Here is a 25,023-nt window from a genome sequence, read left to right on the forward strand (position 1 = left end):
GGTGATGTAAACAGAGGTCACGATTACAAAGCAGGGATAACTAGATTATAACACTTGGCTTTTCCAAAGAACTGTAGTAACGCAATAATCTGTTAATAGAGGTAATCTGAGTAGAGCACACAGAAAGATCAAGGAAACTAACAGAGGACTCAACAGCCTTCCAAAAGCCTAGAGAACTTAAAAGCTACCCCATAAAATTATGTATGACAAAAGGAGCAGGTTCTTGACACATAACCTAAAAAGGAAAGGAAACGGTTAACATTTACTGAGAATTCATGTGACAGATAATGTGCTAGGCACTCTACATTTAATATCCTTAATATTTACATCCCAGTATTTAGCAGATGAAGAAACTGAGGCTCCTAGTAGTTGACCCTTAAGTACCACAGGGGTTAGGGGTGCTGACTGTCTGTGCAGTCAAAAATCCATGCACAGCTTTACAGTCAGCCCCCCGTATGTGCAGTTCCACATCCACAGATTCAACCAACCACAGATCATTCAGTACTGCAGTCCAGATTTAGTGAAAAAAATCATGGTAAGTGGACCCATGGTGTTCAACCCTGTATTGTTCAAGGGTCCACTGTAATAAAGCAGTTATTCTATAAACCAGTAACAGACTTCTTATTCTTAGCAAAATGATCATATGAGTACCATTTGAGTAATTCAAGGCCTTGATTATTGATTCAGCCATAGCAAGTACTACTGCAGCATATTAAAATCTCTTGGTAGCTAGTTTAAGCCTAAAGAGTAAGAAGAGAACACAGAAACAGAACAGTGCTCCTAATTTCTACTCCTGAGAACAGACAGACGCTCACCCAGGATCCAATGTTTGGAAACTCATTGGTGTTGATGTTGTTCCAGGATTCACAAACAGCCTGCACCGAAGATGGTAAATTCTGAACCAGTGTTGGACCTGGAGGAGACAGAAAGGACAAGGAATCATCGTGAGAGAAAGAGAGAAAGAATGACACACAGCATTTTAAAAGCCAAGCCCAAATGCAGAGAGAAACACACCACAGCCCAGGCTGTCAAAATAATTACTAAGACAGCTTAGATGGATAGTTATTTCAGTAGCAGCACTATGTCCAAGAACTTGCTAATTGCTTAACAGCTAACAATCTCAATTGTAAGGTTTTCATTTCCCATCGTATTCACTTTCTAATCTTGCAAGTAAAGAAGACAACTGAATAAAAGATGCAAAGTGAGAGCAAGTCACTACAAGTCACTATTAAACATCTAGACTTTCTATGAATAGGTATCACTCTGATCTCTTTTCTACTTAACACAAATCTTGAGGGCAGGGATCACTAATGCACATTAAGAACAGTATTCAAAGAAGTAATGGAATTAAATTTCTAAAAGTAAGAATATCTGAACATTAAAAGGGTCCTTGAAGCTTGAAATTCAGGAATACACAAATGCCTGTAAATTTTAAAGGGTAACTATTGCACTTAACTCCAATCCTGCTCAAGTCCTTTTGATTCCCCATCCTAAATTTCGATTAGATCATTCCTAACACAAGGAGGAAGTTCTCCCAAGCACTAAGCAGTAGCTTGCTAGTCTTCCTGATCTCTATAAATGAAAAGAACAAAGGTCTTTGCCAACAGCGAAATAGCCTAATGCCTTGGAACCAACTTATCTTGGTTTGGATCCCAGCTCTGCCACTTGCAAGATGTAGGATTTGGGCAAATAACTTCTCTAAGCCTCAACTTCCTAATGAGTAATGGGGGATAATAACAAAGCTTACCTAATAAGGTTATTGTGAAGACCAAAACAGATAAACCTATGTCAATGCTTGACACTCAGAAAGATTCCAGTAAGTGATAAATGCAGTAGACAGGTAGAAAGGGAGAGAAATAGCACTCCTAGTCATACTAGTGTTAACAGTCTTATTCAAAAGCACATTCACTTACCCAGAGTGTTCGCCTTGCACCTACTAGAGCCAATAGCCAAAACAGCAGCAAAGCCGTGCAATTTCTCCTGGGAAGGTTTTTCAGTGGATCCCTCTTCATTAAAGTTCTGCAGCAAATAGGCTCTGGAGAAAAAAATAGGCGGTTATGTCAAAGCTGAAGGAATCTAGTGCCATTTTGGCTAGGAAAAACTAACCCTAGACAAATCAAAAAACCTTTATCTCAGTTGGGTCTCCTAAGAATTACAATGGGTAATTGTTTCCCAAAGAATATGCCATCCTCTGAAACGCTTACAAAACTCAATTCCAGGACATATCTACCACACTCTTCCTGGCCTCAGAAGACTGACAATGTATATACTAAAGGCTCTGAGAAGTATTTTTTTTTTTCTTTTTTAAAAAAAGCACTTCCTAAACTAATTTGCCCAGGAACATGTATTAACAGCTCAGTTTAGAAAGTCTTAGCCTGATGGGCCAGATTAGAGCCTAGACACTCTCAAAGGGCAGTGACTCAGCCAGCTTTGCTACCACTGTACCCCCAACACCTAGAAAAGTACTTGACATGTAGCAAACACTCACACTTGTCGTTCATAAGTTTATTGCTCATATTCGTTCAAAAATTTTGCCTCAAGCAATAGTCCTCTGTCTACTGCAAAGCATTCACACTAAGACATTAGTTAAGTTTTACAACGATCTAAGTCCCGTTCACCATCAACGCCCCATAAAACAGGAACTGAACAGTGAAATCCTACAGGGACCAGATAAAGTAAATGAGCTTAAAGGGTCCCAGTGAGAATGGCTAACGAGAAGCAGCCAGTCCTCAGCTGCAGTTTGTTACTGTCATGTGGGAAGACAGGCCCAGTTTTGCCAGTTCTTCTAAAGGAAGAAAAGCCAGAAATCTTGACTTGTGAATAAATTCCCAATTTTTATAAATGAATTCTAAAATATTTAAACATCATGCAGAATAAACAAAGCAAGTCTACAGGGTGTGTAATTTGCAATCTTTATTATAGAAAGGGCTGGGTTTCAAAATACTCTCTAGGGGACTTCCCTGGTGGCGCAGTAGTTAAGACTCTGTGCTCCCAATGCAGGGGGCCCGGGTTCGATCCTGGTCAGGGAACTAGACCCCACATGCATGATGCAACTAAGAGTTCGCATGCCACAACTAAGGAGCCCACCTGCCACAACTAAGACCCAGTGCAACCAAATAAATAAATAAATATTTTTAAAAAATACTCTCTAACTCATTAAGAAAAATTTTTCTCTACCTACATACCATGAAATTTAAAGAGCTTCATCTTAGTAAATAACAGAAATGACAGTGTTTGGAAAAATTACATTATCTTTCTTTGTACCCTACAAGAAAAATGCTAGAAAGTATTTAAAGATGAAGTAAACCACCCAAGCATCTACATTCCCCCATCTCCGACATCTCTGGGCAGGCAGCCCATCACACCTAGTGAATGACGCGTAGGTGTCAATGAGTTGCAGTGTGGCTGGAAGCAGGTTCTTGGTGATCTCAGATGACTTATGAGGATCGGTCTCGGCAGCCATCTTAGAAAAATGTTCATCCAGAGAGACCTGGACCTTCGAGATAGCAGCGTCGAGGGTGTAGATGGACTGCAGACTGGGAACTTCATGGAGCTGCAAGATGGTGGTACAGTCGATGCTACAGAAGGATGAGATCTTTAAAAATACACAAGATATTAATTAGTTGTAGCAAAAAAAAAAAAAACTGTGACATAAGCCAAGTTCTATCATTATGGACCTCAAACTTCCATACCTGTCGAGCAAAGTATTCCTCTACAATTTCAACGTCGTATTTCACTGAGCTGCACTTGCTGGATGCCAGTTCTAGGAGAGAACCAGCATGTTCAGCCTTCATTCCCTGTTTGATAAGGTGGTCCTATTTACAGCAAGAAAAAAGTGTTCAGGAGATCAATACAGACAGTGTCTAAGGCTTTCATTAGCCTTAAATTTAAAAGTTCCTAGAAGTAGAGTATGTTGGCTTTGAATACTCCATAGCAGCAAGCCTTGTGGTACCTTTATCCAGTTGACATAGGAGCTGATCCGGAGGCGGGAAGACCACCGCAGAGTGTGTAGGATGTCACATTCACTCATCTCTGGCGAGTTCATGGCCAGCTGGTTCATGTAAGTCTTTGATGGTGGCAAAATCCCTAGAATCCTCCACAGTATCAAGAAGTAATATTGAAGGGCACAGGCCTCCTGGAAGAAGCAAAAAGAGCAATCACAGAGGTAGAAGCTTCTGGTATTGCCTCAACAGCTCCCTAACAGTAAGAATTGTTCCAAATTCAATTTTCAAAGCAGAACTGAGATTTGGCTCTCAAGTCTGCTCACCAGGTCTTTCTAGAGAATACACCCAAAGCAGAAAATGGTAAAACGCACATTTTATATCTATATAAAACTTGTTCCAGGGCCTCCCTGGTGGCGCAGTGGTTAAGAGTCCGCCTGCCGATGCAGGGGATACGGGTTCGTGCCCCGGTCTGGGAGGATCCCATATGCCGCGGAGCGGCTGGGCCCGTGAGCCATGGCCGCTGGGCCTGCGCATCCGGAGCCTGTGCTCCGCAACGGAAGAGGCCACAACAGTGAGAGGCCCGCATACAGCAAAAAGAAAAAAAAAAAAAAAAAACTTGTTCCATATTCTGCACATTTCACATTTTATATCTATATAAAACTTGTTCCATATTCTGCACATTTCACAGGCCAAGAAAGCAATTCTGAGACAACTTTGGCTCCCCAGTAATTCACCAAGTTACTGAAAGAGAGCAAGACATTCTCCTCAGCACGCCCGCAATCAGCTGGCCCTTTGCCTTAATTGCTCTTATGAGCTCTACAGGCACGAGACACATTCACAGGACCACAGGAAAAGCTCAACTGTGAGGCTTTCAATATCATACAACAACCAGCATTCACAGGAGATACAGAACTTAGGTGACGCTTACTCTCAAAGTCACATTCTTCTAAGTGTTAGCAAAAAAATGCAAAAATTAGACATAAAAAATTATCTCTAAGGTGAACATAACCCCCAAACTAGATAGAAATAATGAAGTACCTAGTCAGTTTTGCAAACGGATATCCAATAAACTGACTAGATGCCAGAAGGAAATTTCTGGTAGACTGCTACCCAATCATCAAACATATCCCAAACTCTTCTTAATTAGCCCAGGTTTCCACGGTCTTACCAGGGCTGTTACATTCTTGTTCTCCTTTCTCCTGACTGTATCAAGCTGGGATCCAGCCGCCAGTAGGGATGTCAGTGCAATGTAGAGCTCATCGTACTTGACAAGCTTGGAGTAAAGAACACCACATGCCTAATATCAAGAAAAAAAGGCAATCGTTTTTTCTTATTTTTTGAAACATCTTTTTCCTACTACCCATACACTACCACTTAAACTCAGGATTGACAAAATAGCTCACTCCAAATATAGTTATTAATTTCTCATTGCAGCATGATTCCCACTTAGGGACCAACTCAGTTTAGGGATTATTGTGAGCACACAAGTGCAGGCTTTAGAATGAGGCAACTACTTTGTCCATTAAAATAGCTGCATGTGAAAATGCTAACAGAGATAGTCTTCAGGAATAATGTATCAGCGGTGTCAACCGCCAGGAAGGACGTCCCCTACCGCCAAACTGGAGCCCAGTGAATAAATCTCAAAACAACACTTTCCTTTTAGAATAAACTCAAATCCTAATACAGACCAAATTCCCTCATTACAAAAAGTTAAGTCACTCCCTTTCCCCTGATAGACTGATTTTGGTGGAGACCACCTAACCAACATGTAAAATGGGATTTTTAAATTCCTGGTACCACAGAATCAAGTCGGTTCAGATCATCCTCTGAGGCTTCTGGGGACAGGACACAGTAGAATCTGGGTTGTGGGACAGCATCTGAAAAACAATGTGCTTACTGAAAGAATGGTTTCATTCTCAAGTCTAACAAACATGAAACATAAAAACTAAGAAAACACTTTGGACCAGGGTTTCCCAACCTTGGCACTACACATTGACATTCTGGGCCAGATCATTCTCTGCTGTGGGAAACTGTCCTATGTTTAGCACTATCCTGACTTCTATCCACTGATTGCCAGTAGCACCCTCCCAGTTGTGACAACCAAATATGTCTCCAGACATGGCCCCAGGGCCCATTTGGGGATGGGGAGGACAATCATCCCCAGTTGAAAACTTCTGCTCTGGGAGTTAACTTCTGCTCTATAATCACCAAGTTAATCAACAAACTTGATGATTGTATCAAACTTGTATCATTAGACTGATTGCCTTAAACTTAAATGCTGTTTCCCCAATATCAAAGGGACTAACTACTAAGAGATCCCAATGATAATAAATTCATACTAGAGCCTGATGAACATTTCCACCAAATACACTTTACATCTAACAATCCTCAGATGAAAGCAAACACATGCTAAAATGAACACAAGAGGCACCTTCTGAAAAGTATGGACCACTGCTATGTGAGAAACACTGGAGAGAATGTCACAGCTCCCACTGTCTGAAGATCCTGACCCAAAGAAATTAGCCTGCGGGTTAGAACCATGTCCCTAAGGGAAAATTAATTCAATCACCCAGTGTGGCAGGAATACATATACTGCACTCTATGGCCAGAGGATTCCTAATTCTCATGTCTCAATGTTTTTTGCTTTTAAATAGATGCAGGATATGCAAGAGTCTGTTTCCACAAGAGTTTTGAATCTCTAGGTATCTGCCACCCACAGGAAGGAGACTAAACCGATGACCAAAGATCCTCAAGGATGCCCCAAGCTCCAAATTCAACCCTTCCAGTGAAAATCAGCAAGTCGGTTTTTTATTGACAATCTTCTTTCTGACCTGATGAAAAATGCTTAGACCAGTTTTCTTCTACTTCTTTGAACCCATGATAGAGAGGGGTGGTTGCCCGGCGGCTGTTGCTGTCCTGGGATCCATTCACCCACCCAAAAGGCGGACTAAGCAGGTTATGTTGCACCTTTTAAAACACAAATACTCAAATTAAGAAAGATACACAGTCATCATTCTGCTTCTCACTCCAGGCTTGACATTAGATCGGTACAGCAAAGTTTGGGAAACTTATAAACCAAAACAAAATTTTAGATTTTACTGTGACTTCTTTTGGGAAACATCTTTTTGCTGGAGTATAAAGGGAATAGTGTGAATGGATAAAGATGTGGCACATATATACAATGGAATATTACTCAGCCATAAAAAGAAATGAAATTGAGCTATTTGTAATGAGGTGGATGGACCTAGAGTCTGTCATACAGAGTGAAGTAAGTCAGAAAGAGAAAGACAAATACTGTATGCTGACACATATATATGGAATTTAAGAAAAAAATGTCATCAAGAACATGGGGGTAAGACAGGAATAAAGACACAGACCTACTAGAGCATGGACTTGAGGATATGGGGAGGGGGAAGGGTAAGCTGTGACAAAGTGAAAGAGCGGCATGGACATATATACACTACCAAACGTAAGGTAGATAGCTAGTGGGAAGCAGCCGCATAGCACAGGGAGATCAGCTCGGTTCTTTCTGACCGCCTGGAGGGGTGGGATAGGGAGGGTGGGAGGGAGACGCAAAAGGGAGGGGATATGGGAACATATGTATATGTATAACTGATTAAATTTGTAAAATAAAATAAAAAATAAAAAAAATTAAAAAAAAATAAATAAATAAAGGGAATAGTGCTCAATGAAACATCTGAAGAAACGCTGAATTCTTTTTTTTTTTTAATTTTCTAGCAGCCATAATTTTTTTGGGGGGGGTGTATTAGTTTCTGCGGTTTTTTTTAAACTTTTTTTTTTTTTTTTTTTTTTTTTGTGGTATGCGGGCCTCTCACTGCTGTGGCCTCTCCCGTTGCGGAGCACAGGCTCCGGACACACAGGCTCCGCGGCCATGGCTCACAGGCCCAGCCGCTCTGCGGCATGTGGGATCTTCCCAGACCGGGGCACGAACCCGTGTCCCCTGCATCGGCAGGCGGGCTCTCAACCACTGCGCCACCAGGGAAGCCCAGTTTCTGCGTTTTAACAAAGTGAATCAGTTATACATGTACATCTGTTCCCATATCCCTTCCCTCTTGCGTCTCCCTCCCTCCCACCCTCCCTATCCCACCCCTCCAGTCGGTCACAAAGCACCAAGCTGATCTCCCTGTGCTCTGTGAAACGCTGAATTCTTAAGTGGCCCTCCCATCCTCATTTTGGATCCCTGCAACAAAGGAATTTACTAATCCGTAAACTTTACCGCTCGACCATCATTCAACCACTAGTAAATACTGAGGCCCGACACACACGGCACTGTGCTCGACACGGGTAAAGAGGAGTAGTTCAAAGAAGGACACCTGTGAACAGAGCCTATGAGCCAATTTTAACAAACGCATCAAATCAAATAATCTACATTTATCACTTCTGGCTAAACATAAACTGTGGGTGCAAAGACGTAAGTCCCAGGGGTCACCTAAGGCTAATCAAACACACCGCAATGAACACCTAAACCCTCAAGTGAGCAGGTCATTTTGGTTTGGAGCATGGTAACTTGAGAATAGTTATGCTCTCAGTAACAGCTGTAAAGCAAAAAAGAACGTGTTCATCTGTACCTGCTCAAACAGATACACAGGGGCTTTGGAGTACTGATGAAGCAGATAATCAAAGATCAAAAGCAGGCGAGCCAGGATGAGAGGCACAGAGCGCGACTGGACATCCATGTTGGCACTCAACTCCTGGATGATCTGCACAAAAAGGGTCAATATGTCCCGCCGGCCTTTCTCAGAGAAGTTGTGGAAAATGAGGAGGAGCAGCTGCAGGTGTTCTACATTCAAATCTTCCGTCTCACCGGGCACCACCCCTTGCAGGGCATTCTGCTTCATTGTTGACAAAAACCTACCACAGAGGAAAGGAGACATGTCTGGTGAGGAAAAGTCAGAACATCCCCCAAGAGTGACAATGTCCAATGCCGGAAGAGTCCAACTTCTTAAATTAAGATAACGAATTAAGGAAGACAAGAAGCTACATGTAATGAGAAGATAAAAACTAAATCTTGGCAACAAAAAAGCCAGATTTGGCCACAAACACGTTTTCAAGACCCTTCGGCAACATTAACCACGGCCACAGTGGTGGTAACCCCCACGCTGCCATTCCTGACAATTCTGAAAAGAATGACAAGTTCTCCAAAAAGCAGCTTTTTTTTTTAAATTAATAAATCCGGGCAGATAGAAGCAATTCAGTTACTTTTTCCCTATGGTTTGATTCTATAGTTTAATTCTCGTTTTGAGAATTTATACTACAGGTTAAAAATCACTGCATGATAACAGTCAAAATTAACTCTATGCACTTAAAAAGCAATTAAAAAAATTGTACTATTCAGAGAATTTGTGAGAAAAGCTTTTATGCAAAAAAGGAATGAATGTAGCCAACTATTTCCACTGCCTTTGGCTATTAGGAAAGAGATTTGTATTTTAATAAGGGTTTTGCTCCCCACCTCCCCCTGGCCCCCACCTTCCGGCCTTTTTGCAAGATTCCACCAGGAAAAATATAGTGCATATCTGGCATTCAAGGGGGTTTATAATTTCTCAAATCCAGCATTAGAGCTATTTGATCATAGAATGATGAAGAGGAAAACAAAGCCGTTTAGGAAAACAAACTGCTTTGAAGACTCCCAACCATGTAAACAAAAATGGCAAATATAGGTCCATCTAAAGAGGATTTAGATGATTAATGTGAGCTTCCCCCAAGTAAAAAAATTCTTTAAAAGTTGTCCAAAAAAGACTGTAAGTCACTCTAAGTGGTTTCATGTTGAAAGCAAAATAACCATTGAAAGCAAAATAACCAAAGACAGAGCTGGCTTCCCTGTTCCCTCTTTCAAAAAAAAACCAGGTCAGGATAAAATTGGTTACGTTCAGGATTCAGGTTCTATCTCATAATTGCAACCAAATCCCCCATGTGCTAAAGGAAGATTCTATTTCCAGACTGTAGTTTATATACTTCTATTGTTTAAACAGCACAACTCCTCTCAAATCCCATCGGAAACACACTCCTCCACCCTTGCCACTTTAAATTTATCATCAGAGTACCACCCCAGAGTCACAGATGAACTACAAATAAGTCAAACAAATTTTTAAAAGCAGCCTTCTCCGTGGAGCTTCTAGTTAAGTTACCTTACCTGTCCCAAACTTTAAGGCATTCAGGGACATCCGGGTCACCTTGAGCGCCAGCTTTATGTTGCCAGATGAGCAGGAGGCGTGAAAGCACAGACAGGCTTTGAGGATGAATGTATAAGGGCCAAGGGCCCTCAGAAAAAGGAGCCACTCCCAGCTGCTGCAACAGTGTATTCTAACATGAAAGACATACAAGAGACCATTAGGGAAAAAGGCAGGGGATGAAGTCAACAGGTTACTAATGCTCTCTAACGTTACTTTTTTTTTTTTTTTTTTTTTTCTTTTTGCGGTATGCGGGCCTCTCACTGTTGTGGCCTCTCCCGTTGCGGAGCACAGGCTCCGGATGCGCAGGCCCAGCGGCCATGGCTCACGGGCCCAGCCGCTCCGCGGCACATGGGATCCTCCCAGACCGGGGCACGAACCCGCATCCCCTGCATCGGCAGGCGGACTCCCAACCACTGCGCCACCAGGGAGGCCCTAACGTTACTTTTTAACACTGAAAGGAATACAAAGAAAGACAGACACAGAAATTCAAATTCAGAAGCAGTTTGCAAAAGGTCATTCACACATGAGAAAAATATCAAGGAAAAATTATACGGATTGAACCCCATTAACAACTATAGTTAATTAGTGTCAGAAATGGGGTCCCCAAAAAGGAGACGTGCACGGAGACAGCAGAATCATAAGTTTCCAATGGATACTGTGCCTTTGAAAGAAAACTTCTTCAACAACTGTAATAGCTAACATTTTTCTTTCATAATCAGTTACATGCCACAAACAACAATCCAAAGGGGGATTTCCAACAACTTGTAAGTCCAACAACTTCTAGTAATAGTATTAGCAGAGAAATTTTGCCTCTAAGATGTCAAGGCATCTAGAATTAATCAGGGTTGTCTTTGCCTCCAGTTGTGGCATGTCTTTCAAATGAGCTTTACTTTCAGCTTAGTTACCTAAGCTGCAACTTATCTCCTCAAATACACACACAAGCTGAGCAGGATGCCAATGGAAAACCAGACAAAAGCCTGCTTTCTCACTTGGCTTCAGAAAACACAAATCACGGTTACCTCAGGATACAGGATAAATTTCGAAGTCTGCCAAATTAAATTATATTCTTATAAAACATCCCAGAGAGGGACTTCACTGGTGGTGCAGTGGTTAAGAATCCGCCTGCCAATGCAGGGGACACGGGTTTGAGCCCTGGTCCAGGAAGATCCCACATACCGCGGAGCAACTAAGCCCATGCGCCACAACTACTGAGCCTGCGCTCTAGAGCCTGCGAGCCCCAACTACTGAAGCCCACGTGACTAGAGCCCGTGCTCTGCAACAAGAGAAGGCACCGCAATGAGAAGCCCACGCACCGCAACAAAGAGTAGCCCCCGCTCACCACAACCAGAGAAAGCCCGCACGCAGCAAGGAAGACCCAATGCAGACAAAAATTTTAAAGTAAATAAATATATATTTTTTAAAAATCCTAGAGGACCCTATTCCTCGAAGACATTCAAAAAGTCACAGATATCATGAGTAGTTCCCAGGTACTGGGGGGTTCCCATAGGCTAACTGCTGTACAGAGACCATCACACTAAATGCTCAGAGCTACAACGTCAGGTGGGGTGTGCTCCACTTCACTGATACGGGAAACAGAGCTCAGAGTGGCTGAAGAACATGACCAAAGCCACAAGATTACCAAGTGACGAAGCAAGGTTTATCTCTAAAACCTACATTCTTCATCACTATGCTCAACACAGCCATAATGACTAACTTCTCAATTCCTGACTCAAGAAAACAATTCAAAAAAATAAAAATAAACATGCCTGAGCTATATCAGAAGTGTTAACTGGAGCATTACTGTTAATAATAAAAAAATCAAATCAAGGGACATGCAGCCATAATGGTGGCAACTGTAAAGACCAAGGTAAACATAAAAACATACTCTATACATATTACATTACATATATAATAGTAAAATTTGAAAAAGCAGAAATCAAGGGATATATCAATGTTCTGATAATAACCGTAAAACTATGCTACTATACAGACAGGGACTAGAAGGAAACATGGAAAAATTAAAATCATGAATTTCATGGGAGGATTATGATTAATGTATATTCCTTATAAGTTATTTACACACTTTTTTAAGTGAGTTTTTGTTTCATGTCAGTTACTTGTGTCTTTAGGTCAGTTTATTTAGGCCTCAGAACCTTAAGAAACGAGCTAACATTCCTCAGGAACCTAGTTTTTCCCTACCACTCAAATTCTTATTAGCTCTAAGGAAGAAGAACTGACTTCTGAAGTAGTAAAACTGAGCCACAGCACAGCAAAACCCTGGCCTCACCCATTCCTTGCCACCCTCCGGCTACCTTTCCTCCACTCCTCCTCAATGCTGGCATTCCTGAGGTTTCAGTCTCAGCCTTCATCTCTCTTGCTATCCCCAATCCATCTCATTGTATCTCATCACTTCAACAATTGCCTCTTAATGGATAATCCCCAAAGCTGCATTATCAATCTTAATTTCTTAACTCCTAAATTTCAGACTCACATTTCCAACTATTTTCTAGACATCTTCATCCCACTAGCACCTCAAAATTTCACCGTATTTAAAATATTTTTTTCAATAGTAGTAATGGTGACTATTTATTTAAACTAAAAACACTGATAATATATAAACTGTTTTTCTCATTTGATTGAAAGGGCTATAAAATTCAACATACTGACAAAGGAAACAATATAATCACATAGATGATGCCTCTGCTAACTGCCTTCAGCTTACTCCTTCCTTAAAGGAGAGCCTCACACTCAGGTATACAGTTTTCTTGACCGCACGATGACTCTATGGCTAGCCTACTAAATGGGACTAAAAGTCATGTTGAAGAGCTGACACTGACCTGTTTGTTTTTATAAACAGAGAGAAAATGGCAAATTGTGCCTCATGTACCTGAAGAACCCAAAGGATCATTCTGAGAAAATGTGAACTAAACAAGTGAACCTTGAGAATTTAAGCTGGCACAGCCACTGTAGAAAACAGTATGGAGGTTCCCCGGAAAACTAAAAATAGAATTACCATATGATCCAGCAATCCTACTCCTGGGCATATATCCAGACAAAACTATAATTCAAAAAGATACATGCACCCCTATGTTCATAGCAGCACTATTCACAGTAGCCAAGAGATGGAAACAACCTACATGTCCACCGACAGATGAATGGATAAAGAAGCTGTGCTACACATATACAATGGAATACTACTCAGCCATAAAAATGAATGAAATAATGCCATTTGCAGCAACATGGATGCAACTAGAGATTATCATACTATGCGAAGTAAGTCAGAAAGAGAACGCCAAATACCATATGATATCACTTATATGTGGAATCTAAAATATGACACAAATGAACCTATCTATGAAACAGAAACAGAATCCGGACATAGAGAACAGAGTGGTGGCTGCCAAGGGGGAGGAGGTTGGGGGAGGGATGAAGTGGGAGGCTGGGGTTAGCAGATGTAAGCTTTTATATATAGAATGGGTAAACATCAAGGTCCTACTCTACAGTACAGAGAACTATATTCAATATCTTACGATAAACCATAATGGAAAAGAATACAAAAAAAAGAATGTATATATGTGTATAACTGAATCACTCTGCTGTACAGCAGTAATTAACACAACACTGTAAATCAACTATACTTCAATTTAAAAAGAAATTTTTTTTAAGAATCCTGAAAAAATAAATAAATGTGACCCATGAGTAAATACAATCTCTGAGTTGACTTAAACCTAGATGAATGAGCCACTGCGTACTCAGCATCACTCCATCTACCCCCAAACCAACTCTCTTTCCTGACCTCCCTATTTCTATTAAAGACAACAGCATCCTTCTAGTCTCATTTGGGTTTCAAGGGTTTTAAATTTAGGCAGTATCTTGAATTCCTTCCTTTCCTTGTCCTTCACCTCATTCAAATAATTTCCCATGATCTCTACAATAGGTCCTTTATCCACACCCTATCTCCCCTCTTTCTCATGATCCCATGCTAACTCAAGTTATCTTTATTTCTTCAGTTCCTATAACAGTACCCGGCACATAGTTAATGAATACTTATGAATGAACCTGGATCACCATAGTAATAGTATTATTAAGTTATTATAATGTTATATGCAATGTTAAATATTAAGTAATAATAGTAACAAAATACATTTTACTGTAAAATACATTTTATTGCACTGTCTGTGTCTTGCAACCTAAGTCAGGCACCTTGGCTAAGGCAGCTTTGCACATTACTCCAAAGAAACAATATCCAAGGTTAGCGGAACTCAACAGCAGATAGATTACACTGACTATCCTTCATAGCAATGAAATGTGGGGGAACAATTTAAAGTTCCATGTTTGGAAATGGACTGAAAAAGGAGATCTGAGGATTTCCTCTGCAGAGTCAGTAGCTATGGGCAGCCAGGTTGCATGTCCACACAAGGTCTATAATTATTTTTAAATGCTAAGAGGGCAATATCATTACAGGAGTCTTAAGAATCCTATTCTCTAGAGAAAAATATTTCTTCCCCATTATTTGGACAAGTTTAGACAAGAAAAGGCCAAATCTATGAACTTTGAAACCTCCCTCCTTGCTCAAATCTGGGCAAGGAGCTGATAATTTTGGCAGGACACCCTGACCCTATAGTCTGAGAAGGTACTGCAGGCAATATACTAACTGAAGCATTTCCTTCTCTTCACCTTAGACAGGTCAACAACTTTTCTACTCTATATATTCCCTTTCCTGCCAAAAAAAATTTTTTTCATGTAACAGTAGGTAAGTATAAATAGGTTTTATAATTATCTTTTTAAACAACAAAAGAAATGTTTAAGAATTTCTCAAATAGCTTGGGATTGTGAGAATCAATTTTAACCTCTTGAAACAGCTTCCTGGATTTTGTCCCTTTGGCGGCAAGTGCAAGCCCTTGAATTGTGTTTTGATTCTGAGAATCCACTGAAATAATCCTAAGAGTAACAAAAAAATTTTCAAAACAATCTTAGGGCAAATTATTGGAGATTTACCAAATTAAATTCTACTGGGGTTGATGCGGGGGAGCGGGAGGGTGAGTGGTCACAGTACCTAGGAATCCGCAGTTTTAACAAATTCCCCAGGAATCCTTATATACACTAAAGATTGAGAACCACTAACTCTGACCATGTTATTATCAGACTATGACATCATCAAATGTTGGGAGAGAATATGAATCCAAGTATCCCTGACGCACTACTGGTGAGAGTAAAACATGGTGCAGCTACTACAGAGAGCAGTTTGGCATTATCTGCTTAAGGCCACATACTCCACAACCTGTCTATTCTACTCCAACTTATATTCCCAAGAGACTCGCTTGTAACAGGGTACATACAGGGGACACGTACAAGAAAGATCATAGCAATAAAACCTGACTGACACAACCCAAATGTCCATCAGCAGGAGCAGAAGGGAGATGAATAAATTGGTATAGTCACAAACACGATGGAATATCATATAGCAGTCAAAACAAAAACTACGATATATGCAACAGTACAGATGAATTCTGGCAATAAAGTACTAAACAATATTAAGTGAAAAAAATTACACAGAACATGATGTTATTGCTAAAAACAGTCAAATAATTTTAAATTTTAAAGTATTCCTTAAATGCAAAAACAAATACATATATGAAACTAATGAAATGAGGGATTTAGGATTCCAGATATCCACTACTTCAGTGAGGAAAGCAAGCCACAAGGTTCAGACAACCACAATCAAGATCCTAGACTTTATTTTGGTGGTGGGTTTGCAAGTAAGAGCGTATATGAGAGCATCCATCTCCTGTAATTTGACTGATCCTTTAAGATACGCGTTTTAATTTATATTTCTTAGATTACTAATGATGTTGAACATTTCCTATGTTTCTTGGCCATTCTTTTTTTTTTTTTTTTTTATAAAATGCTCTGTTGTCTATTTACTTTTCTACTAGGATAGTCATCAGGAGTTGTTTTTGTTGTTTTCCCTTTTCTTTAAGCTTACTAAGTGACTTAGGGATAAAGGACACATTTCTCGAAATGATCCTAATTAAGGCAGAGGGACATACTAGGATAGTCTCTCAACACTCTTTCCAGGGAGGGGATCCCATGATAAACTTTTCCTTAGCAATAGAAACAAGTGCAGCCTACTGAGTACAGATGTAGAGAGCTCTTGGCCTACACGGTTGTAGTGCACACAAACCTGCAGGTTAGGTGACTGAAGGTCAGAAGTTACCAAAGAGTGGTTGAAGTGATAGAGAGCGGCAGCAAACTCTTCATCTGATGCACCTTGAAGACAAATGGGAAAACCAATTATTCAAGCATCTAACTGATGCATCGCACCATGCTGCCAACAGTCAAACACCACTAGGAAAAAATCCACCAGGCACATATCCTGTCTACTGACCCTTGAGTCCATCTTTGTCCACCTCCTTAATGATACTGGCCAGGGTGGCCATATGGTGCTCTGAAAGAGATACACTCAGATAGTTTCGGATAAAATTATTCCGAGAGTTCAGCATGGAAGAGGTGATGAAGTTCAAAATGTTGGAAGCCAGACCTAAGAACTAAAAAGAACACAAAAAAGCTCATTGCAGGTTCATAAGCCTAGAGCTCCTACAAATCCTGAATACAAATAGAAAATAAAATATGCCCATAGGTCTCTTGCAATAAACACAATGAATTAAAAAATCAAATTTTAAATCACCTACAGTGGGACTAAGTTACAATAGTCTTTCCCATGTGATTCTACCAGTTACAGAAAAGGGTATGCCAATTTAATACAACAGACTTCAGGAAATATTTCATGACAGGATTTCCAAAGAGATTAACTCATGTATTTCATTCTTCTAAGGTCCTGTATTGGTCCAGCTCTAAGATATTATTGATATATTCAATTCTGAAGCCTATATTGTCATTATACATGCTTGGAATTCCCAGTTCTTTACTTCTCTATTAAAATTAAATTTCCATCCACGTCCCTGACTAGACCAAGCTGTATGAAAGCAAAGACTGTATATGACTTGTTTACTGATAGAGCTTCAGAAGAGGGGCTGCTGACACGCAGTACATCATTAATAAATACTGGTTGAACAAATAGTTAGCAGTCACTTACGAGGTACCAGACCTAGGCTAAGGGCTCCTTAATTCTTCACAACACTCTTAGAAGAGGTACAATCACTCCCATACAACAGGAGACAAAACTGAGGCTTGGAGAAATTCAGTTTCCTGCCCAAAGTCATAAAGCCAGTAAGTGGTATCTAACTCCAAAGGCTATGTTACTAACCCTCAATGAGAGAAACAACACCGAGAGTGTAAGAGTTACTTAATCAAATATAACCAATACATTTATGTCCTAAGTAAAAATATCTTTAAACATTAGTTATCCAACCTACAAAATGTTTTTGTTCAAATGATCTGCTTTTCACACCCCTTCTCCCCATTTCTCCCTCCCCCTTAACCTCAGAAATCCACTCTTACCAACTCAGGATCTTTGCGACTAGCCAAAATGTTGCCCTTCTCACCAGAGGCCTGCTTACTGGGGCTTTTAACTCGAGGTGAGCTCTCCAGCGGAGGGGGTGGGGGAGGAGGCGGAGGTGCCACTTTCTCTTTACTGGGGGAGATGGTCTCTTCAAACCACTGCCCCAGAATAGGCTCACTGTCATCATCTAACAGGGAAAGAGAAATGCAACAAAAATAACACGTTTTTAAAAAATTTTTAGTACATCTGCTTTGTAAAAGTGCCTGAGTCAAAAGGAACACAAGGTTTGTAGATCATGGTGGTAGTTACACTGCTGCATAAACTTGTCAGAACTCATCTAAATGTATATGCAAAATGGGAGTATTTTATTGTATGTAAATTATACCTCAATAAAACCAGTAGTTTTTTTAAAGGAACCCAATGGAGGAAGAGAAACCACCTCATTTTACTTCACCAGCAAGCCAAACATGCTCAGTAGCAGAGTTTTACTTGTCTACCAACTGTAAGTCCCCAGATAAGAATCGTACCTCTGGCAATTCTGTACATTGCTCCCACAAACCTGGTTAGAAAGAATCTGAGATACTTATCTTATCCAATCCCTCTCCAAACCAAGGCAGGAGGGAATGTTAGTGTTGCCCTGTTGTTCACCACAGCAGTCTGGCATTTCTTTCCCTATGCTTCCCCAAGCCACATGTCTATGACGTCAGCCAAACCCAACACCTCACATACAGCCTTCATTTTGAGTTTCACTGGGAAAGCTCAGAGCAGAGTTCCCAAAATGAGTCAGCACAAAAAGAAGTATGAACAACTGAGATGTATTCTGATTGCGGGGGGAAAGGAACAAAAAGCAATCTGGGCTTTGCTGACGGCAGTTTTAATCACTCATCTTCAACAGCTCCGCTTACTCTTGAATAACACGTCGCCTTTAAGTGCACATGCCGTCAAGATCCATGCCGGGTGGGTGAAAGCAAACAGTGACTAGGAAGCTACAGGAAGCCCCTAGGGACACTTCCTGCTGCACTCTATAGCTTATCCCCTGGGAGAGAGCGAAGAGGGGTGTCTACCTTGGCTGCTGTCCTCCTCCGTGCTGCTGAAATCATCCTCATAGTAGGTGTTGGAGTCAGTAGAGGCACTGGCATCACTGCTCATGGAGCCCTTCCTCTGACGCTGCAGGACACACGCCTAGGAAAACAGCGAGGTTTCTGTAACTGACGATCACAAAAACGGAGCCATCCTACCTCGTCCCATTTGCCACGTGAAAAGTTTTCTCCATGTCTGCTTTTCTCTAAGTCCAAGAAGTATTTCTCCTAATAGCTCCCTCCAGGACTCTCATGGCCTTATCCTATAGAAGCACTCCAAAACCAGAGATTTGGACAAGAACTGAAAAAGGAATGTTTCCACAGTGTCCTCCATGTTTTTGCTTCAGCATGCCAATTGTCACAAATCACCAAGTAGCCATATGGACCACAGTGCTGATAATCAATAACTAATTCAAATGTTTGAAACCATTTAAGAGTTTTTCTCATCTTCAAAACCATTACCACAAATTATGGCTTTCTAAAGATCATGGCATACAGTCAGTCTCATTCATTTTGAGGAGATTATATAAGAAGATCTTCCAAATTATCAATGGCATGACCCCACCCACCTTTCTGTAGGAAGTTGAGAGTAATGTCAACAGCAGGTTTGTCAGTGGGACAGAGTCTATCAGCCGTTGAATCCTCTGTATGGAGGTACTCTGGGCCATAATGCTCAGAACAGCAGGGGGACCATCTGCCTCCCAACCCTGAAGGTAACGACATGAAAAGAGAGTTAATGTCAGGACTCGGCAGGAAATAACCACCTGATCTGATGGCTCAAGCAAGCTTAGCCAGAAAGGGAGCCAACAGTCAATATGCTGGTTCTGAAGACAAGCCCTCACCTTGTGCAGAGCCTCCACTTGCAGGTCTTGAAAGAGAGACGTCAACAGCTTGACGGCATGGTTTGCCAATATTACTGAGAGCACCCCAAATCCCTGATGCCTACACAAAGCAAAAAGGAAACACAAACGTTAACAACTCACAACAAATTACAATCTCGGAAACCACGGATCTTGCCATTTTGAGGTCCTACACCCACTTCAGAATCTATGGACCTTTCCCCAGGGGGAAAAAAAAAATGCAAAAACATAAAATTTGCATATAATTTCAGAAGCTCACAACCTCCCTGAAGCCCATCTACACACTGCCTAAGGATCCACAGGCTTCAGGTTAAGAACTTCAGGACTAGAAGAAATTCTTCCAAATCCATGAAATTTTGGAATTTAAACTATCAATTCAAAGCTATTGGGTCATGTGAAGACACTAATATTTAAATGTTGGTTGAATTTTTAAAAAGTCATTCTTTTGAGAAGAAAAGGTTCAAAATCAGCAACTTTTACAAAATATCTGGACACAAACCAAAGAGAATAAAAACAAAGGTTTACATTAAATCTGAGTAAAACTTTCTCTTTCTGTCCAAACGACCACACGACAAAGGGTTCGTATATCTAATATACAATAAGCTCATGTAAATCAATAAGAAGAAAGGACAAATATCAAAGAGAAAACTGGGGCAAAGGATACAGACTGTGTGAAAATGATCACAATCACACTAGTAACCAACGAAATACAAATAAGAGCAATACAGTAATATCTTTCTCCTCTAAGATTAGCAAACATGAAGATTAATGACTCCCACTGTCAAACAGGACCTGAGGAAGAGGCATTCGCACACACAACAGCTAGGAATGTATATCAGAGCAGTTTAGCAAAACATTTCAAATTTTTAAGTAAGTATACCCTTTGTCCTAACAATTATACTTCTAGAAATTTACCCCAAGGGGATAACTGAACAAGGTCACAAAGATTTATGTTTTAGAAGGTTTATCAAAGCACAGTTTATCAAAACAAGAAATTTGGAGCACACTAAATAAGTGTTCAATAAGTTAATTAGTTAACTATGGTCTATTTATACAGTAGAATACCATCAGTCACTAAAAACATAGAATCTATAATCGTATCTATAATCGTATCGTAGACTGTAAACATGTCTACGATATTTTGTAACAGTGATCCTATTTTCATAAATATGTACGTTTAACATATGAGCACAGAAAAATGTCTGGCAGAACGTTTACCAATTTGGGTGGTAGAATTTCGGGCAATTTTTTTCCTTTCTTATGGTTTGCAACCTACACAATGTATTTGCATTCTTTTAAGTCTCAAGACACTACAGCCATTTTTCAAATGTTTCTGCTACTTCTAAGGATATATCTTTTGGCATTCTCCCATTTCCCTTTACAATACCAAGCATGCAGATGCTCAAAAATCACGAACTACTGTTCTCCATGGAACATGATTACCTCCCTATTTTGCTTAGTGTCTACTTCCTACCATCCTAATGTCTATTTCAGATTTCAGCTCAGTAACACTTCCTCAGGGAAGCCTGTCTTGATTTCTCTGACCAGGTCAAAAGCCCCTATTATAATACTCTCTAGATACAATCTGACATGTATTTGCATGAATAACTTCTTGTGTCTTCGGAAGGTGTCTATTTTTTTTTATTCATCACAGCATTCCAGAACTAACACAGAGCCTGGAACAGAGAAAGTAGTGAATAATTTGCTGAATGAGGTCCAGAATGCGACTTCCTCCTTGAACTCCAGACTCACATACACAAGTGCCTACTCAACATCTCACAGAAAGATCTGCCAGTCCTCTCAAAAGCAGCATGGACCAGATTAAATTCATTTCTTCGACTTCCTGCCATCCAATCTACTCATAAACTGGTGTGCCCTATCTCAGTAAATTACACAACCCAGGTACTCATGCCACAAAATTCTGATGTCGTATTTTTCACACTCAACATCCAAGCCACCCGCAAATCCTGTCAGCTGCACCTTCAGAACATCCCGATGTGACCTTTTCTCCCTGCCTTTACTACCACCCACTCCGAGTCCTCTCATCGCTTGTGCGGAGTAAGGCTGGAGCCTCCTAACTGTTCTCTCTCCTCCTTGTCTTACGATCCCGCAGTGTATTCTCCATAGAACAGCTGGGTTCTCCGGTCACTAATAATTCAGATCACGCCACTCCCCTCTCACAAACCCTCTAACACCTACAGATTACACTTGGCCCTAGGTGATCTGGCCCTGGCTACCTCTCTGACAGCATTTTCTACCACTATCCTTCCTCGATTTCTCTATTCTAGACATACTGACCTTGCTGAGCCTTAAAAATGCCAGTCATACTTCCACCTCAAAAACTGAACAATTCTACCCCAAATATTTGCATGGCTCATCCGTCACTTCACTTCTACACCCTGTTCTCAGAGCCCTTTCCTGACCGTGCTAACTAAAATACTAGCCCCTGACACTCCCTAACTCCTTGTTCTGGCTTATTTTTCTTCACAACACTCATATATGATAATCTATTATGAACTTACTAGTATGTCTGTTCACTGTTGCTCCAGTTAGAAAATAAACTCTACAAAGGCAAGGAGATTGCTTTGATTAGTGCTCTATCCTCAATGGCTGGATAGAGCCTAGTGGTACATGGCAGGGACTGAAAAAAAATAAATAAAATCCAGAAACGCCTAGGCTTAGAAAATAAAACCTTGAACAACACAGAAGTCACATCTCTAACTTCTTTCCTGGCAAGCAAGGGTTTCTGTCCAGACTTCATCAAAACAGTAGTAAATGTTTCAGGAAGCAAGCCAGGAGGACCTGACAGAATCCTCACTTTACAGGTTAAACACATAAGTGAGTAACCAACTCCAAGTCAAACAAGCCCATTTTACAAAATAGAAGCATTTTTTTCTGATTTGAACCTCACATAAGTCCTAAAATATGTATTACACAGATGTTTTCTCCCTTATAGAGAAGGAAACAAGATCGGAGAGAATGAGTGATTTACCCAAAATCATACAGCTATGATGTAGAGATAGTAAACTATGATCATCCTCTTCGTAGTTACATTCAACTGGATGGAGGCAAATTTTTCTATTGCTGAGGAGATGAGAGGAGTTACACTAGCTCCCCATCAATATAAAATTGCAGGAAAACAAAACCTGAGCGGCAGTCAAGGGGACACATACCCTTTTCCAGGCCCCAGCTTTGGAGAGCCCACTCCCTCCTTTGTACGAGAAAGGATGTCTCTGACCCGGAGAGCAGCCAGCGGATCTTTCTCTTTCCCCTTATCAGCCAAGGCAGTAGGACTGAGGTTCAATATGAGGAAAAGGCTGTTTAACAAACACCAGGCACCCAGCAATTGGAAGTTCTGATAGTGCTATTGAAAAAGGCACAAAAAATATATATAAACAGAGAGCTTACAGGCTATGTACCTTACAGACAAGATATAAGACAGGAATATAGCAGAGACTTCTTACCTCACCACCAGCCCGGCGGGAATTGCTGATTGCTTGTCCAATCATTTCGTAGATTTCGAGCTGTCCAATATCAAACATACACAAAAATCTGAGCAAGGTGACACAGTTCATTACAAATGCTAAATCCTACCCAAAGCAATTTAGCTTGAAGACATCAATATCCTCAAGCCACTTCCAATGATAGAATTCCATCACACTTTCCTTGACCTTCATAAGATGTTGACTCTGTCTTTTCATTCAGCTCACGTGTCACCTTCTCAGAGGCGTCCCCTCCACCCAATCTAAAGCAACACACCCAGCACCACATCAGATCACCTTCTATCACATTTGTTCATCCAATCCACTTATCACTATCTGAAACTGTCTTGTGTCTATCGTATGCCTCCACTGAAAGTACACTGACACAGTACAGTAAGCCCTTATATATATTTGCTGATTGAATGACTCATCTTTCACAAAGTCCATTGCCACCACAAAGTTGCAGTGTTTGCTGCAGAGCCAACCAATCTGCCAAATAAACAAGCTAAAGGCCCACCTCTTAGACCTACTACCCAAGGGGAAGGGGTATGGAGAGCACTCCACGTCCTTCCCTCTAAAAAGAAAGAAAGTGGAGCTGGCCATATTCCCTCATTTGAATAATCAAGGTTCCATGTCCCCAGAGGCATAGCTTACACATTTTTGGACAATTGTAGCTGCGTCACTCTCATAGTCATCTTCTTTGGAGCTCGTGGACCCTGTCCGCACTTGCTGGGCACTACCCACGTGAAGGATGGCCATGCAAGTTGCCACACTCACACCTGAAAAAGAAGAGATACACACATTCCAAGAAACTGAAACACAAAAACACAACCCACCTACAAGCAATTCCATGATTTGAATACTGAAAGTAAATTCCATAAGGGCAAGACTAAACACAGTGTTACCATACAATCCAACAATCGCACTCCTAGGTATTTACCCAAATGAGCTGAAAACTTCCATCCACACAAAAACCTGTACACAAATATTTATTGTAGCTTTAGTCATAACTGCCAACAAATGCAAGCAATCAAGATGTCCTTTGATAGGTGAATCAATGAACAAGCTGTGGTATATCGATACAAGGAATATTATTCATCAATAAAGAGATGAGCTACCAAGCCACAAAAAGACATAGAGGACCCTTAAATGCATGCAGCTGGCCCTCCACATCCCCAGTTCCGCATCTGGAGAGGCAGCTAGTGGAATCGGTGGATGCTGAATCTGCAGATGCTGAGGCTGACTGTACTACACCATTTTATACAAGGGACTTCGAGCACCCGTGGATTTTCGTATCCACGGGGGGTCCTGAAACCCCCCGCCCCCTGAAAGCAAAAGAAGCCAGTCTGAAAAGGCTACATACTATATAGTTGATTCTAACTATGACATTCTGGAAAAGATACCTATGGAGACAGTAAAAGATCAGTGGATTCTAGGGACTGGCGCTAAGGGTAGGGGAGAAGGACCACTAGGTGGAACACAGGGAATCTGGAGGGCAGTGAAAACATTCTGTATGACACAATGATGGTTACATGACGTTATGCATTTGTCAAAACCCGCAGAACTGTACAACACAAAAAAGGAACCCTAAAGTAATAAACTATGGACTTCAGTTAATAATAATGTATCAATATTAGTTCATCAATTACAGCAAACGTATCCTATTAATGCAGTTGTTAATAATAAGGGAAACTGTATATAACGGAGAGAGAGTATATGGGAACTGTACCATCTGCTCAATTTTCCTGCAAACCTAAAACTGCTTTAAAAATGAAATTATTAATTTTAAAATATTTTTAAAATTTTTATGATGGAAAAAAAACAATCCCACATTTAGTATTTCTCAAAGACATCAAGGCCAAATCCCTTTCTTTAAGTCAAATCCCAAGTGACCAAATTTCAATAACAAACCAAATCTGGGCTCTTTAAACAACTAAGAATTTTTATGCGGCATCTAGTTCCCCGACCAGGGATTGAACAGGCGCCCTCAGCAGTGAGAGTGCAA

General features: G+C 40.7%; 1 protein-coding gene across 5 annotated transcripts in view; it reads right to left on the reverse strand.

Moving 5' to 3' along the window:
• UBR4 (ubiquitin protein ligase E3 component n-recognin 4) overlaps window positions 1–25,023 on the reverse strand; it is a 130,317-nt gene that overhangs the window by 92,624 nt on the left and 12,670 nt on the right. For all 5 annotated transcript variants that reach the window (XM_060089053.1, XM_060089056.1, XM_060089054.1 and 2 more), the window contains exons 9-27: window positions 23,673–23,797; window positions 23,001–23,060; window positions 22,710–22,900; window positions 19,519–19,618; window positions 19,246–19,383; window positions 18,662–18,779; window positions 17,597–17,784; window positions 16,524–16,683; window positions 16,320–16,405; window positions 10,096–10,265; window positions 8,534–8,816; window positions 6,776–6,911; window positions 5,742–5,821; window positions 5,113–5,241; window positions 3,953–4,135; window positions 3,693–3,815; window positions 3,366–3,595; window positions 1,914–2,035; window positions 816–913 (exon numbers count right to left, since the gene is read on the reverse strand). In XM_060089053.1, the coding sequence (XP_059945036.1) occupies window positions 816–913; window positions 1,914–2,035; window positions 3,366–3,595; window positions 3,693–3,815; window positions 3,953–4,135; window positions 5,113–5,241; window positions 5,742–5,821; window positions 6,776–6,911; window positions 8,534–8,816; window positions 10,096–10,265; window positions 16,320–16,405; window positions 16,524–16,683; window positions 17,597–17,784; window positions 18,662–18,779; window positions 19,246–19,383; window positions 19,519–19,618; window positions 22,710–22,900; window positions 23,001–23,060; window positions 23,673–23,797 (2,720 nt within the window). The remainder of the gene's footprint in view (window positions 1–815; window positions 914–1,913; window positions 2,036–3,365; window positions 3,596–3,692; window positions 3,816–3,952; window positions 4,136–5,112; window positions 5,242–5,741; window positions 5,822–6,775; window positions 6,912–8,533; window positions 8,817–10,095; window positions 10,266–16,319; window positions 16,406–16,523; window positions 16,684–17,596; window positions 17,785–18,661; window positions 18,780–19,245; window positions 19,384–19,518; window positions 19,619–22,709; window positions 22,901–23,000; window positions 23,061–23,672; window positions 23,798–25,023) is intronic.

This window comes from Mesoplodon densirostris, chromosome 2, assembly GCF_025265405.1.
Source record: "Mesoplodon densirostris isolate mMesDen1 chromosome 2, mMesDen1 primary haplotype, whole genome shotgun sequence".
Taxonomy (NCBI): domain Eukaryota; kingdom Metazoa; phylum Chordata; class Mammalia; order Artiodactyla; family Ziphiidae; genus Mesoplodon; species Mesoplodon densirostris.